Here is a 12,535-nt window from a genome sequence, read left to right on the forward strand (position 1 = left end):
AAGTAATGTGTTTACTCGACAAATCTAGAAAAATTAGACAGTAATAATATGATTGTAGGAATATGATGATAACATCGGTTCTTGTACCTTGATTGAACGTTTAACAATGGATCGATAACAACTTCGCAAGGAAAGATGTCATGGTTTACTATATAGTACCATTATATTGCAAAATACAATTTACGGAAAGGGAACATCTAATAGCAACACTGCTATTGGCTGAATTGGTTGCTGAGTTGTCAGACCTACCCGAAGTACCACCAGACGAACAGAGACACCTAAAGCGAAAGATATTCCGAATAATGAAGAACACAACCCGCTTCGGCGAACCGCATCCATGCCTCTGCAACATTGCGAAGACTCTCTAGAATGCCTAGCACCAACGTTCGGCCTAACTCTAACCTGACGTTTTCTTACGGTTTATCAGACGCTCAGACGATCGAGTGTACAGGCGTAAACTATGAGCCTACCTGTCTGCCTGGCTACGACGTCTGGAACGGTAACGTCGTTCAGTAGCAGTAGGTGCTGCTGAACATTTAAGTAAAGCCCGTTGTGAAGACCGCATACAACTATAAATATAAGACCCTTACAGACATAAGATATAATGGAATAGATGTCTATAGAAAAAAATCTCTGGGTTGCAAATAGCGTTTGCTGCTGACGCACGTTCTCACCATCCCGCTTCTTCGTTTGACATGGAACTATAGTGAAGTTACATATATAATACACAGGTTGGGGTAACCTTATGGCTGGCTAATCATAACGAAGGTGGTTCGACTAAGCTTCATATAACCACTGATGATGTTTTATGTTCTATTTACACCACCACTATATCAAACGTTATTGAGATTTACAATTTTTCACTGCACTGTATTTACTACGGGTGTGAAGGCGCTTGTATGATTAAGTTGCTGCAGCCTTTCCGGGAATTATTTCTGTCTAGAGCAAGACAAATAACTGAGGTTATCATTCAACTTCTCAAACGCTTGTTGAAAGGGTCAGGCATCAACAAAGTACAGTCAGTCCTACATCACAACGCCAGTACCTGATAGATTCCTCAATCAAGGAAAAGTGCATTCTGACTACCCTAGGGAAATATGCGTAGAAAAGTTGGAGGAAACTTTTTTACATGTTCTACTATTGGGTGACTGTATTAATACAGAACGACCAAATCTGATAATTGAAGGTACCTTTCATTGGTCCACGTCAAGGAATTCGAGTTTTACTCTATTTGCATCAACTCTAATCTATCAAACCTTGCTTCGGATTGGTGATAGATTATCCCTATCAAGCTCAATATTTTTTTTACAATTAATACTAGCTGTGATAGTTACCATTAACGTCCTGGCAATTATAATCTTCATACGGATGCATCGAAGATGAAAGGCAGAAATAAACCTCCTCTCACGAATAATGTGTGTTCTTACATTTACACATTATACTAAAAAGCATAGCCTAGCGGTGCTGTTTACACTTAGGTCGTCAGATTTATTTCGGATTTTTCAACGGACAATTTCGCTAAAACTTGTCAAAATTTTTTCCATTAGCATTAGTCAACGGAATCCGCTCACCTGTGGCACCATCCCTCTACGAGGGTTCAGGGCCAACGCTATCAGCACTAAAGCCTCCACACCCGAAAGCACAGGCACTCTATTCTGCAAAAGGTTTACTCCGCGCGTCGACCTGCGCGAAAGACTACTAAATCGGGAAGCTCTGAGGTTTCGGGTCACAGTATGATATTTTTCGAATTTCTCGAGCAAGATAAACTCGACATAGAAAAACCTTCGCAATAAGACAACAAGAGGAACTGTCTTGAGTAGCTCGAAGAGGTCGGCAATTCGCTACTTAAAACGCACTCTGGACAACTACCGCACCCAAAGCAGTTATACTAAACCCACATACATTCGTGACCCGCAACAGACGCATGCCAACATTCCCATGGTAAAAAAACAGGCTATTCCCCGGTTGTCAATATTTAAATGACGCCAAAGTAAATTATTGTTGAGAAGAGTCAAGAATACCCTTAGTGAGAAGCAACTGTGATTAGTTGTGTTCCAGAAATAATCAACGACGGTGTGGCATTTCTGTATACTAAATAAATACTAACCATTAATAGCTAAATCGTTGAAGTCACGTGCAGTGTATGTTATGATCATTAACGACGATCGGAGCCCATCGTTGAGTCATTGAAAATTGTTTTACTTTAAAAGCAAAGGGCTTGAAAGTCGCGCAAAGCTCCGAGGGCCTTCTAACATTCCAGCGCCTTTATCTGGGCAAATTACCCTTACAGAAACAACTATCTACCTCTACAGCTGCCTGTCGGAAGATTCAATTAGAACAATTAGAGTCCCCATTTAGAAATTACTCGAACTACTTAGTTTACTCCTGTAATTTGCGTGTATAAACTAAGCTGTTTCCGTTAATATTCTAGCGATAGAAGAAGTAGTAAACCCTTTAAAATCCAGCCTTTAAAATGCTTCTCTACTTCGAAAGTGGCCCTAACAACAAACAAACATGGTACGATAGTTTTAGCTTCTGTTAACTTACCAGTGTCCATGTATTTGACTGAACGAACATGACGCTTGATGATTGCAATTCTGGTTACGCTGGTGACACCTTAATTTCTATGAAATAATTGTAGACCTTGATCGAAATCTAGGTTCGTATAGCTCCCACTATGAGTGTATATTTCATCCCATCTTGTTTGGAAAATCTAATCAAGGCAAAAAATGACGTAGACAACATTTGACACTAGATTGTTAAAAATATCACGCTAAAAAATATGGATTTTCAGGTGAAATCTGTGGTTTGGTACTGTGAAACACGTGGCAAACTTTTCTCTTCCTTTTGCACCTGGCCCTGTGAATGTAGGCAGTGGAGGAAACTTGTTTCCACTACCCCACAGTAACTACCTTAAATGCTCAACGAAATCGACAGTAACCTCGTTCATAGATGGATCTGAATTCGTCCTGTTTATTTGAGTTTGCTCAAAAAAGCTATTGTATCCTGCTGAAATGTGGACTTAGTATGGCCATGTACTAATTACATGCGCATGGCAAATCTATGAAATGGCGCATTGAGGCTACCGCTTGCCCCTCGCAGGTTATTTCTTCCGGTCGGAATATTTTTCAGGTCTCCAAAAATATAGACGACTAAGTTCTCTGTCCCAATGCCGTTCATGAAATGCGCATAAATTTAAACAATCTAATTTTTGCTCCTTTTTCATTGTCCTTGCTGGCGGATTCAAAGAGGAAACGGATAGTAGAGCATGGTATTGCTTCATAGGCTAATTGTTATCCTTACTTTATTCGCTCCGTTCCATCAAGTAAGCACTTATTGAAGCAACGATCAGGTTCAAGCCAACACTCTATCCCTATCACAGAAATTCATATTGCCAATGATTTAGATATTGCAAGACAAAGCAATTAATCAACCTAGTGTCGTTGGCTTCGGCGAAGGACATCACTGGCACGTTAAATGGAATCCACCGGTCCGATGAGTAAATGCCCCTGTACGCGATGCACATTTTCGCAATCGCACGTGCAAACGTGCAATTTGATAAGTTCTGCTAGCAAGCAAACGCATAGGCTGCAATAAAAGGTTTACCATGCCTTCCAGACGTCATCCGCATAGCAGCAATATGAGTAATGACGAATACGGTGCCGCAAGATGTTTTTAACAGAACTATAGTCAACATGACTTTGCATCCTTCGCTTCGTTATGACCTGCACATAAGGTAATGCGACAGAATAAGGCACGAATTAGGCTTGCGCAGCTCTTGCCGAAACAGGAGAACGAATTAGACCGAAAGATCTAGGTTTTTCTTTCTGAGAACCCACCCAATATAGATGTATACTTCAAAGACCGAACAAATATGGCTACAGTGTTTTGTCCTCGCGTTCTGTTCGATTCGTGTAAACTCATGTTTATTGGGAAACGACTGAAAGATATGGCAAGCTTATACCGAAAACATGAAGTGAATAGCGGACTCGCCTCGGTTGTCTACTATATTACCTGTTCGGCGGAACGAGGCTGTCTTTAGAGCCCCGTGAGACGCTCAATTCTTCCCCTGATGTACTAACGCGACTACGATTTAGTCTGTAAAAAAAGGCCATAAAAGCCTTAATAATTTAACGTACGTTTATTCCATCATCTAAGGCCACATTGCCGTATGAGAGATTATAGGTCTGGAATTGCGGTAGATCCATCAACAGAGCCATATTTTAGGAACTTTTCCTTGCCTATCGACTTACCCCGCCAAGAGCTTACTAACGCTGCAGAATTACAGAAATTAGCTCATCCATTTAGCCAGAACGGCCTAATTTGCCAAAATCATGTTCTTAACATCTTCGGATAGGTCAATGCAGTCATGTGTCTATGCAGTGTACGTAAGATTCGTTTCTGTCAAATTGAAGTTGACCGTCCATGCGTCAGAGCATATTATAAAGCATACTTCGCTGTTTTGACGTCAATTACTTATTCCATTTTGGTAAAAGGCACACATAAATATCTGTAGTTTCTTTCAATTCGCAGTTTGGCATTGATTGGCTAGTATTCAATAACCAGAGACTCACCGTGTAGAAGATGTGATGATGTTTGAGAATGAAGAGCCGATTTTGTTTGACGTGTATTGAACTAACCTTTAGGTTGGGCACGTTTGCTCCAGCAGTGGAGCCTATAGTTGTCCCGTTCGGAGTGGTATCATCCGGTCGCACTGTCTTAGTCCGTACCAACCGCCCGATCAGCGGAAGCACCTAAAAGCGATGACAAATAAATGAAAAACTAGCTCGAAAAATGGTTTGAATATTAAAGTAGTATATAATTACTAAACTTAACCAGGTCGATGAATACACAACTTATACCTGGGCCATAACTAGCCACAAGTACGTGATGACCGCCTTGGCCACATACATAGGTTGAAGAAATGGCTATTTTTCTTTTAAACTTACTCATATACAGCTACGGACGACCTGTATAAGCGATGGTCCTATTCACAATGTACGTTACTATTTCGTCAAATTCTGCTTTTACCTCTGCCGATGCCGAAACTTTCCAATACAGCGTCTCAACTTTAATACAGATGCTTAGAGATAATAGCACCGCTAGGACTGTAACGTCAATACAGGTTAGGAATGGGTGTCTCCAAGGATGGGAAGGGCTGGAAAACGACTGCCCTAGTAACTTCGAAGTTTATAAGGCTGTTAGTGACAACTAAAGCTTTCCTATTATGCCGGCTTGACAAAATGGCTTATTCCTATACTTAAAATTGAAGCATATTTTTTTAAAATTAAACGGAAGCCGTTAAATATTGTTAGGTCGCTTGCATAAATGTGAACTTAGAAATATAAGTTAATGTACGCCGTGCATCTTCTGCATTTGTTTTGCCGCCTACATCTGAGCATTCTCATCACCTTTAATCGTTTCAAGAAAGCAAATATTGTAACATTTCATCTGTCTTGCAGCAGAAGAGATTCGCTGAGTCATTGCGGCACGGATCGTGCGATCGTCGTAAATCGTTAGCGTCCAATGTTATGAATTTTTTTTCTAGCGAGTTATGCGACTCTGTTAAAGCAACCCAAACGCTAGTATGGCACCGTCGTCGGCGTCGATTCCACCGACGTCTTTTGCTGCGATTGGAATATGTTTGTTAACGAGGGTGCTGGCGTCCATTCGTGTGTACGTCGGAGCAGCGGAGATAGTCCGCAGAATGGCACACGGTACTCGGGGGATGCACGACGGAGTTCTTTTGCTGAGCGGCAACGCCAAAAGATGTACAAAGATGTAAAAATGGATTTCTTCACACATAAATTCTCTAAACAAAGGCCCTACCCTAGCTCAGCCGGCGCGCCTACGGCCGGAAGCTAAGGTACACCAATAAGCGGAGCGGAATGTAAACTCACGAGCACCGTTGGAAGGCTAGAAAAAATGCGTCAATATAGTGATGGAACGTCGCCGTAAGATCGTTAGCATCCATCGAAAATAGCCTTTGACGTTAATTACTGTTGTTTATGGTTAAAGAAGCAATAATTGCAAGGCTGACTGAGTTGCATCGAAGGCTCCTAGATATTGGCTTGAACTGGGACAAAAGACACTATCAGTAGAGAGTAATCTTACTTCCATACGCTAGCATACAAGAAACGAGATATCGAACCCTACATAAGCCTTTGATACTCCAAATTTACCTAAGAGCTTGGATGGCGCAAAGATCTTTATAGGCTATTTGAAGCTCCTGTACTGTTTGGTATTATAGTTCGTTTGACGGCTCCTTTCGTTCTATAGATCGCTATATACAGCTGCTTAAGCCATGAAGTTTCTGCTAATGTGCGCTAGATAAAGGTACGATGGCACTCAGAACAAGCCATTATATGTATAACAGATTAAGTAGAAATTTAGCAGTAAAGTCAATTTCACCGCTGAGTGAACAGTGAATAAATATAAAAGCTTTTTTCCAGCATCTCCATATTGACCGTCTTATTAACAATAGGCATATATCAATGAATCCTTAAGCTAATCCTTAAGAACAATAGGCTTACGTTGGACAGCATGAGCAATACCTAAGGGGCTAAATCCAGGCCAATCGCACCGAGACAAGCCAGCGCACCCCGTTGTTCTTTGAAGTTGCCTTCCAGCGCCTGAAATGAATCTCCCTTTTATGTATAAAGTGATACAATAGTGCTACTCATGTTCAACATCAGTCAAAAAGAGGGGTCCGCGACGTTCTGCTGTAGCCAACTTGCGATTAAATAATTTATTAAGCAGCATCTACATTCACCTTTAGCAAATATATGGTACAAGTCCATTTCAAATTTACTACTCGCACAGTATTTGTGCTTATGCTGTTTATAAATACTATTATATATATATATATATATATATGTAGCTTTGAGAAGAATTGTTACTAAGGGAACAAACAAACTAAACTTACGCGCTCATAATAATTAAAGGCCTCATAATTGACTGCAGGTAACGATCGGCAATCATAACAACAGACTTTCAAGACACTGCCAGATAGAGGGCTTTCGGCTAATCAAGGATAAAACACTACGGATTACCACTGTTCCATTTGTGATCATCGTGCTGGACCTGGGAGTAGAGTCGTACTCCATTAGGCTTTCGCAATCATAGGTTGTACGTATTTAGGTACATTGCAGGACGTTTTCACTAGGTAACAAGTATAAGTGGCCAAACACAAAGGCGTATCCTACACTAAATCGAAATAATATCTACCACCAATTCGATTGGAGTATATGTTTAGCATTGCTGCCTTGTCCTATTTATAATTTACGTTGCGACCATACATACGGTAACGATTCACTCCGTTATGACCGCTTGAACCAATTCATTTACCTCATTCGGGCGGTCACAGTTTGCCTTTTGACCGAAGCATCGGGAGAAAAATGTTGATATAACATGTGTGGAAACGTCGTCGTCGGTTACGCATATTAGGCCAGTGAGTAAATATGGTTATAATAACTCTAACTTTGTTGTAGCGCTCAAATAACCGCCCAAAACATCCTAATAACACGTTTGCAGTATAACAAAATAAAAATGAAAGTTGTCATTAGGTTTTTCGTAAAATCCACCTGTCGTGTGGGGCAATATTTTTTATAGGAATATCTAAATGACGTTCGATGTTGTAACAGCTTTGAAACGACGGCAGTTTTGAAGGGGCTTGTATAATCGTCTATATCGTTGTTTTAATCGTTGCGATCTGGCCCTGTACGTCTTGCACATGATTGACGGCTGTGTAAGTAAACCTACGAAGTGCGCGTATAGTTGACACGAAGCTTGCTCTATAACTGTGCAGGGCCGTATTGCTAGGATGTAGACATTAATTTACAAGTTCGAGGGGGCTAAAGTAGATTTCCTTGAGGGAATATAAGATCAAAGCAGGGAAATTAAGATATCTTACGAGCAGTGTTTTGCTTCGACACTAAACAGATGCTGGATCTTAGTCTTTGCCTACAAGGTAAATAAGATAGTTCTGATAAATACATCTGGTCGACTCAACTTGGGGGCAATTAGAGCGTCGAATAAGTAAACATGTAATAGTTCCATAATCTCGGAAACAGTATGCATGCAGAGTAAGTTTTCGAAGAGTTCGTATTACTAGGATCCGTTTAAAGTTCTCAGAACCCCTTTACTGTTTCCCAGTGAAATATGTCCGTTACATTTTCTATAATCCTAGTTGTCTATAATTGTATAGATCATACACTACAGGGGGCTAGATAATATTGAAATTTGTCACTGTGTGTCAGTATACAAACGGTTAGCCTTGCCTGGAAACGCAGCGGCGCGATTTCGTTCGTCTCTAATACACCTAAAACCCGTGCTGTAAAAAGCCAACGCCAACTGCTGTCAGACATAAACACTATGTACAGTATAGAGTGAGGATATATGTTTCATACCCATCCTTTCCGCTGACGATATTATTTGCTTGAGCTCATTAGGGATAAGCTTAGTTATGGGGAGTAGTCATGGATGGTCTGTCTAAGGTCCGTCCGCGTGTCTGGATTATAGGGCAGTGATTTTCGCGATGCGACTGTGCTGAGGAGAGGGCTATCCATCGAGCAGGGGCTTGCCATGGTAGCAGGCATCACATAGTACTAGGAATATTCATATAGGCCTAATATATTGCAGGAGCCTCGCGTTCATTTGCAGGCAGCTTATCGTCATAATAATCGTATTTAATCATAGATGCTTTAAACCCTATTGGACAAGGCTGTGTTTCCTTCACAAGTATGTGATATATCCTTGCCACTAGATGCGTTTTAGCTAGCAGACAAGTACGGAATTAACTACTTTAGTAGTATTTTGTAGGCACAGATTTACAAATAGAAAAAATATATGTCGCAACCGTGCCTCGTCAACAATATCTGCTAATATGATGAAGTTCTCTTTTAACGTGATCATAAGGAATATTGTTTAAGGTTAAACCTAAAAGAAAGCCGGTTTAGATCCTTCCACAGTTTTCAGCTGTTTATAACAAATCTTAATTATCTGAAGTTCAAGCGTCATTCGAGAGACACACAGAGAGAACTGTTGATGTGATAAACGATACGCCGGTGTATTTTCTTTACTGATTAGTTAGGTCGGATTTTACGGCTAGGTTTCGCCGATTATGTTTATTCCCAGGAAATACTGCAGGACAGAATAAAAACCAGGCCTTAAACTTTCTCATTATAGGACAGCTTCTATGGAAATGAAATGCTTTCATTGACAATTGTGCGCGTGTCTCGTGCGTGTGCTACCCTCGGCAAAATAATGCTATATATTTTTGGGTGTTGGAGTTCGTTCATCGAACGCCAATTACACAATATATCGTTGAGGATTACCCATCACTTCATAAGGTTAATTCAGCCTCGGCTCATAAACACTACAAGCCGTTAAAACAGTAATGCAGTTTGCGTAGCTTTGTCTCTAACTTATGGCGAAGAATGAACTAAACGAACCCACTTCGATCGTCTATATACTTAGCAACCTTAAAGAATGCTACCATAACCTAAAAATGATATATTTTTGCAGCAATGTTCTGTCGGAGCTAAGCGGGACTACCAGGTATATTTATGAAGCAGCTTCAGCACCACATCACCAGAGGCTGACCTCATATCGAAGTGCGTGTATCAAGAGTATCTAGCATTTAACCAAATAGCCAATTATGGCCAGTCAATAACTTTTTTCCACGTATATTTAAACGATCCCTCATAGTCATTTTGATCAGATTCAATGTTACCAGAGGTATCATTCACTAGGGACGTGTGACCTTTTCTCTCTGCCTTTTTGCTGACACAAGGCTCGAGTGAAGTGCGTTTTTCAGACGGCTGCGACCTTGTTGGGCATAGATCTATTCGTGAGTCTTCAAAACAACGATAGGCCAAAGCAGGACGCTTTAGCTTGTTCAGCTTGGGTAGACAAACGTTATACCCCGCTGGGATGTAGGGTGGCTTTTTCATCCGGTCATTCAGGCGTATCAGGGAGTTAAGTCACGTAGATTTTTGGTGAGACTCCGTGAAGTGTCTTTATACAAGCTACCTAGTTTACCAAATCTTTTTCGTTTGGCATAGGCTGACAAGGTTGAAGATTAGGACGGTTTTGAGGAAACGAGATGCTCACTACCCCTTTTGACACCATCTGTCCTCAGCACCTATTCTAGATAGGCAGCGTAACGTTGAGAACGGCTTAAGATGCAGATCGGACATTGTATCTCGCCTCACGTTGTTCAGTGTTTATGAGCTGGCCAAACGAAAGCCTCGTTATTAAATAAAGAAGCAAATCGTCAACGTTTACGTGTATTGGTAAGCTTAAAGCTGGTTATTAATAAGCTATTAGCTGATTTGTGTCCAATGTTATTATTCAATAGGTACATTTAGCTCTATTTAGAGGCTCTTTCGTAATTTAGAAAAATGTTACTTTTGTTGAATAAGTATTTTGAGATCGTAAATAAATTACTCAATTAGCTTATAGATCTACGCTTACTTTTAATAACTGGCAATATTTCGTATTTATAGAGAGTGTAACGTACCTTATCTTTAGAGATGCCTCTGATCATGGCTTAGTCGATAGCGACGGCTGAATTTTCGTGCCAACTTCCTGTAACAAAAACAAGTAAATATTGTACGAAAAAGCTAAGTATAGCGGTAAACGATAAGCATACTTAATGTCGATGGTTGTTTATGTTGCTTCGTTTTGTATGCCAGAAAGATATTACAGTAAAAACTGCCAGCAAGAATATGATTCTACAGAAGCAAGATACGAACAAAGAAATACCTAATAATTACAAGAAACTTGATGGGCAGAAAATCGAAATCGGTATCGTCTATTGAATAAAAACAACTCGTGGGTACATATAGGATCTTTCCTATTTCATTCAAGAACAACTATTGACTATTACAAAATAACGTAGATGATCCGTTCGATTTAAAAAATAAACTCGAAATGAATCCACCCGACGAGGATGGTGATCCCTACTTAAATGCCGTAATGTCGATTAATGAGACGCGCTGTGTTCTATTAGTTAGGGGACTCAGAGTCGTCAACTATTGAAACGTAGAACGTTTTGAAGAAATACTTTTGCCTGTTTCAGTGAATCTTCTCGCGTGCCTACCTTAATGAGGTCACACGGTCAGCTTAAGGCAAATAAGTTTAACGGGTCTTCTTTTGCGCAAAGAACATGAGTGCCACACACAGACACCCACACGGACGATATGGGAAATTAGCTTTGGGCGTCGCATTGAGAACATAAGTACATTTGTCTATACCTCCTTAACCAAGACTCTTGACTGCATCCATTCTGCCTGTCTCTTCCTCTCTGTAAAAAGAACTAATCTACAAACGTCAACAAATTTTACAAGTCAGTTCGAAGGTTCTAAAATGTTGCAGGCTGTGAAAAAGTTCGGAATAGTTGTAGTTTGTTAAATACAACAGGCCCCCGTCATAGCTTGGTGGTAACGTATTTGCCTCACAATTTTAGGGGCAAGTTGTGGTCTATGTTCGAACCCCCGCATAGACAGATTTCGTTTCGTGCTGCGAGTGAGCCGTCTGATGGAGTGCCTAAGGACGGTGCCGGACGTAGAATTCGAAATAGAGGGGATTAATGAGTTACTAGAATGGCAGTCTGCGAAGCAAAGGGCAACAAGAGACGAGAGCCTAAACAGGTCATTACCTGCCTGTCACCCATTAAATACGAACGCCTGTGCAGAAAGGCATCGTATCGGATCCTTGTACAAAGTTAAGGCCTCTAGGCGTAATTATTATAAATAACACCGTATTGACTGTTGTTAAGAAGATAACAGTTGTCTTTATAGTTAATAAGGTCAGTTGTGTACAGTGTGTAGAGTTCTGACTGAGAGATTCAATGGTTAATTGGAAACAAGTCGACGTATTGCACATTGATACTTGGTACTTGGTATATAGCTGACCTTTATCGTGGACAGTTATTTAGTGATATGACGCCTTTAAAATGTCACAACGCTCCGTATCGATGCATTAAGTCTTTGTAGGATTTGGATTCTTCTCTTTGTAAGGAAACAAATCGAAAACCGACCCATCGACAAAACACTAAGGGCATTGCTACCGTACGCTTCGAGATAGCGACTAGATAAAGCACGCAATGGGTGCAACGCCGTTTGATGCAGGATTTGCTTTGCAAGAAGTTTAATGTCAACGTCGAGCTGATGAGAGCCAAAGGAGTCCCCTATGTACGGGTTATATAATGACGAAAAGCTTTAAGCAGTACCTAACAAAACACGGGCTGTAATCTCCCAATGCACGTCAAGAACGAAGAAATAGTGCCACTCACGTATTGGCAGCTAGTGCCCTCGACACCGTTCCGGTCCTTGCCAGAGGCGGTTAGGGTTGATGCTCCTCTATGTTAGCTGGATTTGGAGCTGGTGTCGGCGATGCGATTGCGACAAATGGATGAGCGTTTTACCGGGCTGCTGGGCGGAGAAAAAGCGACTCCGGCTACCGAAGCAGGATTAGTTCGGCGCTCTTCCAACAAGTAGAACGGTAACAGTGGGGCAGTGCTCTTACTCGG

At 40.9% G+C, this 12,535-nt stretch overlaps 1 protein-coding gene and 1 long non-coding RNA gene across 4 annotated transcripts in view; one reads left to right on the forward strand and one right to left on the reverse strand.

Moving 5' to 3' along the window:
* Window positions 1–10,280, forward strand: part of LOC111259045 (uncharacterized) — a 46,062-nt gene extending 35,782 nt beyond the window's left edge. Inside the window, exons 2-4 of one of the 3 annotated variants that reach the window (XR_015310423.1) lie at window positions 6,964–7,128; window positions 9,526–9,614; window positions 10,065–10,280. This is a non-coding gene — a long non-coding RNA (uncharacterized LOC111259045). Of the gene's footprint in view, window positions 1–6,576; window positions 6,789–6,963; window positions 7,129–9,525 lie in introns of those variants that run through there. The other 2 variants (XR_015310424.1, XR_015310419.1) reach the window with 2 other exon arrangements.
* LOC111259017 (uncharacterized) overlaps window positions 1–12,535 on the reverse strand; it is a 32,582-nt gene extending 20,047 nt beyond the window's left edge. The window contains exons 1-3 of the mRNA XM_022830689.2: window positions 12,299–12,535; window positions 10,523–10,590; window positions 4,641–4,754 (exon numbers count right to left, since the gene is read on the reverse strand). Of these exons, the coding sequence (XP_022686424.1) occupies window positions 4,641–4,754; window positions 10,523–10,549 (141 nt within the window). The 5' untranslated portion in view covers window positions 10,550–10,590; window positions 12,299–12,535. The remainder of the gene's footprint in view (window positions 1–4,640; window positions 4,755–10,522; window positions 10,591–12,298) is intronic.

The sequence above is a fragment of the Varroa jacobsoni genome, unplaced genomic scaffold, assembly GCF_002532875.2.
Source record: "Varroa jacobsoni isolate VJ856 unplaced genomic scaffold, vjacob_1.0 scaffold_30, whole genome shotgun sequence".
Classification (NCBI taxonomy): Eukaryota; Metazoa; Arthropoda; class Arachnida; order Mesostigmata; family Varroidae; genus Varroa; species Varroa jacobsoni.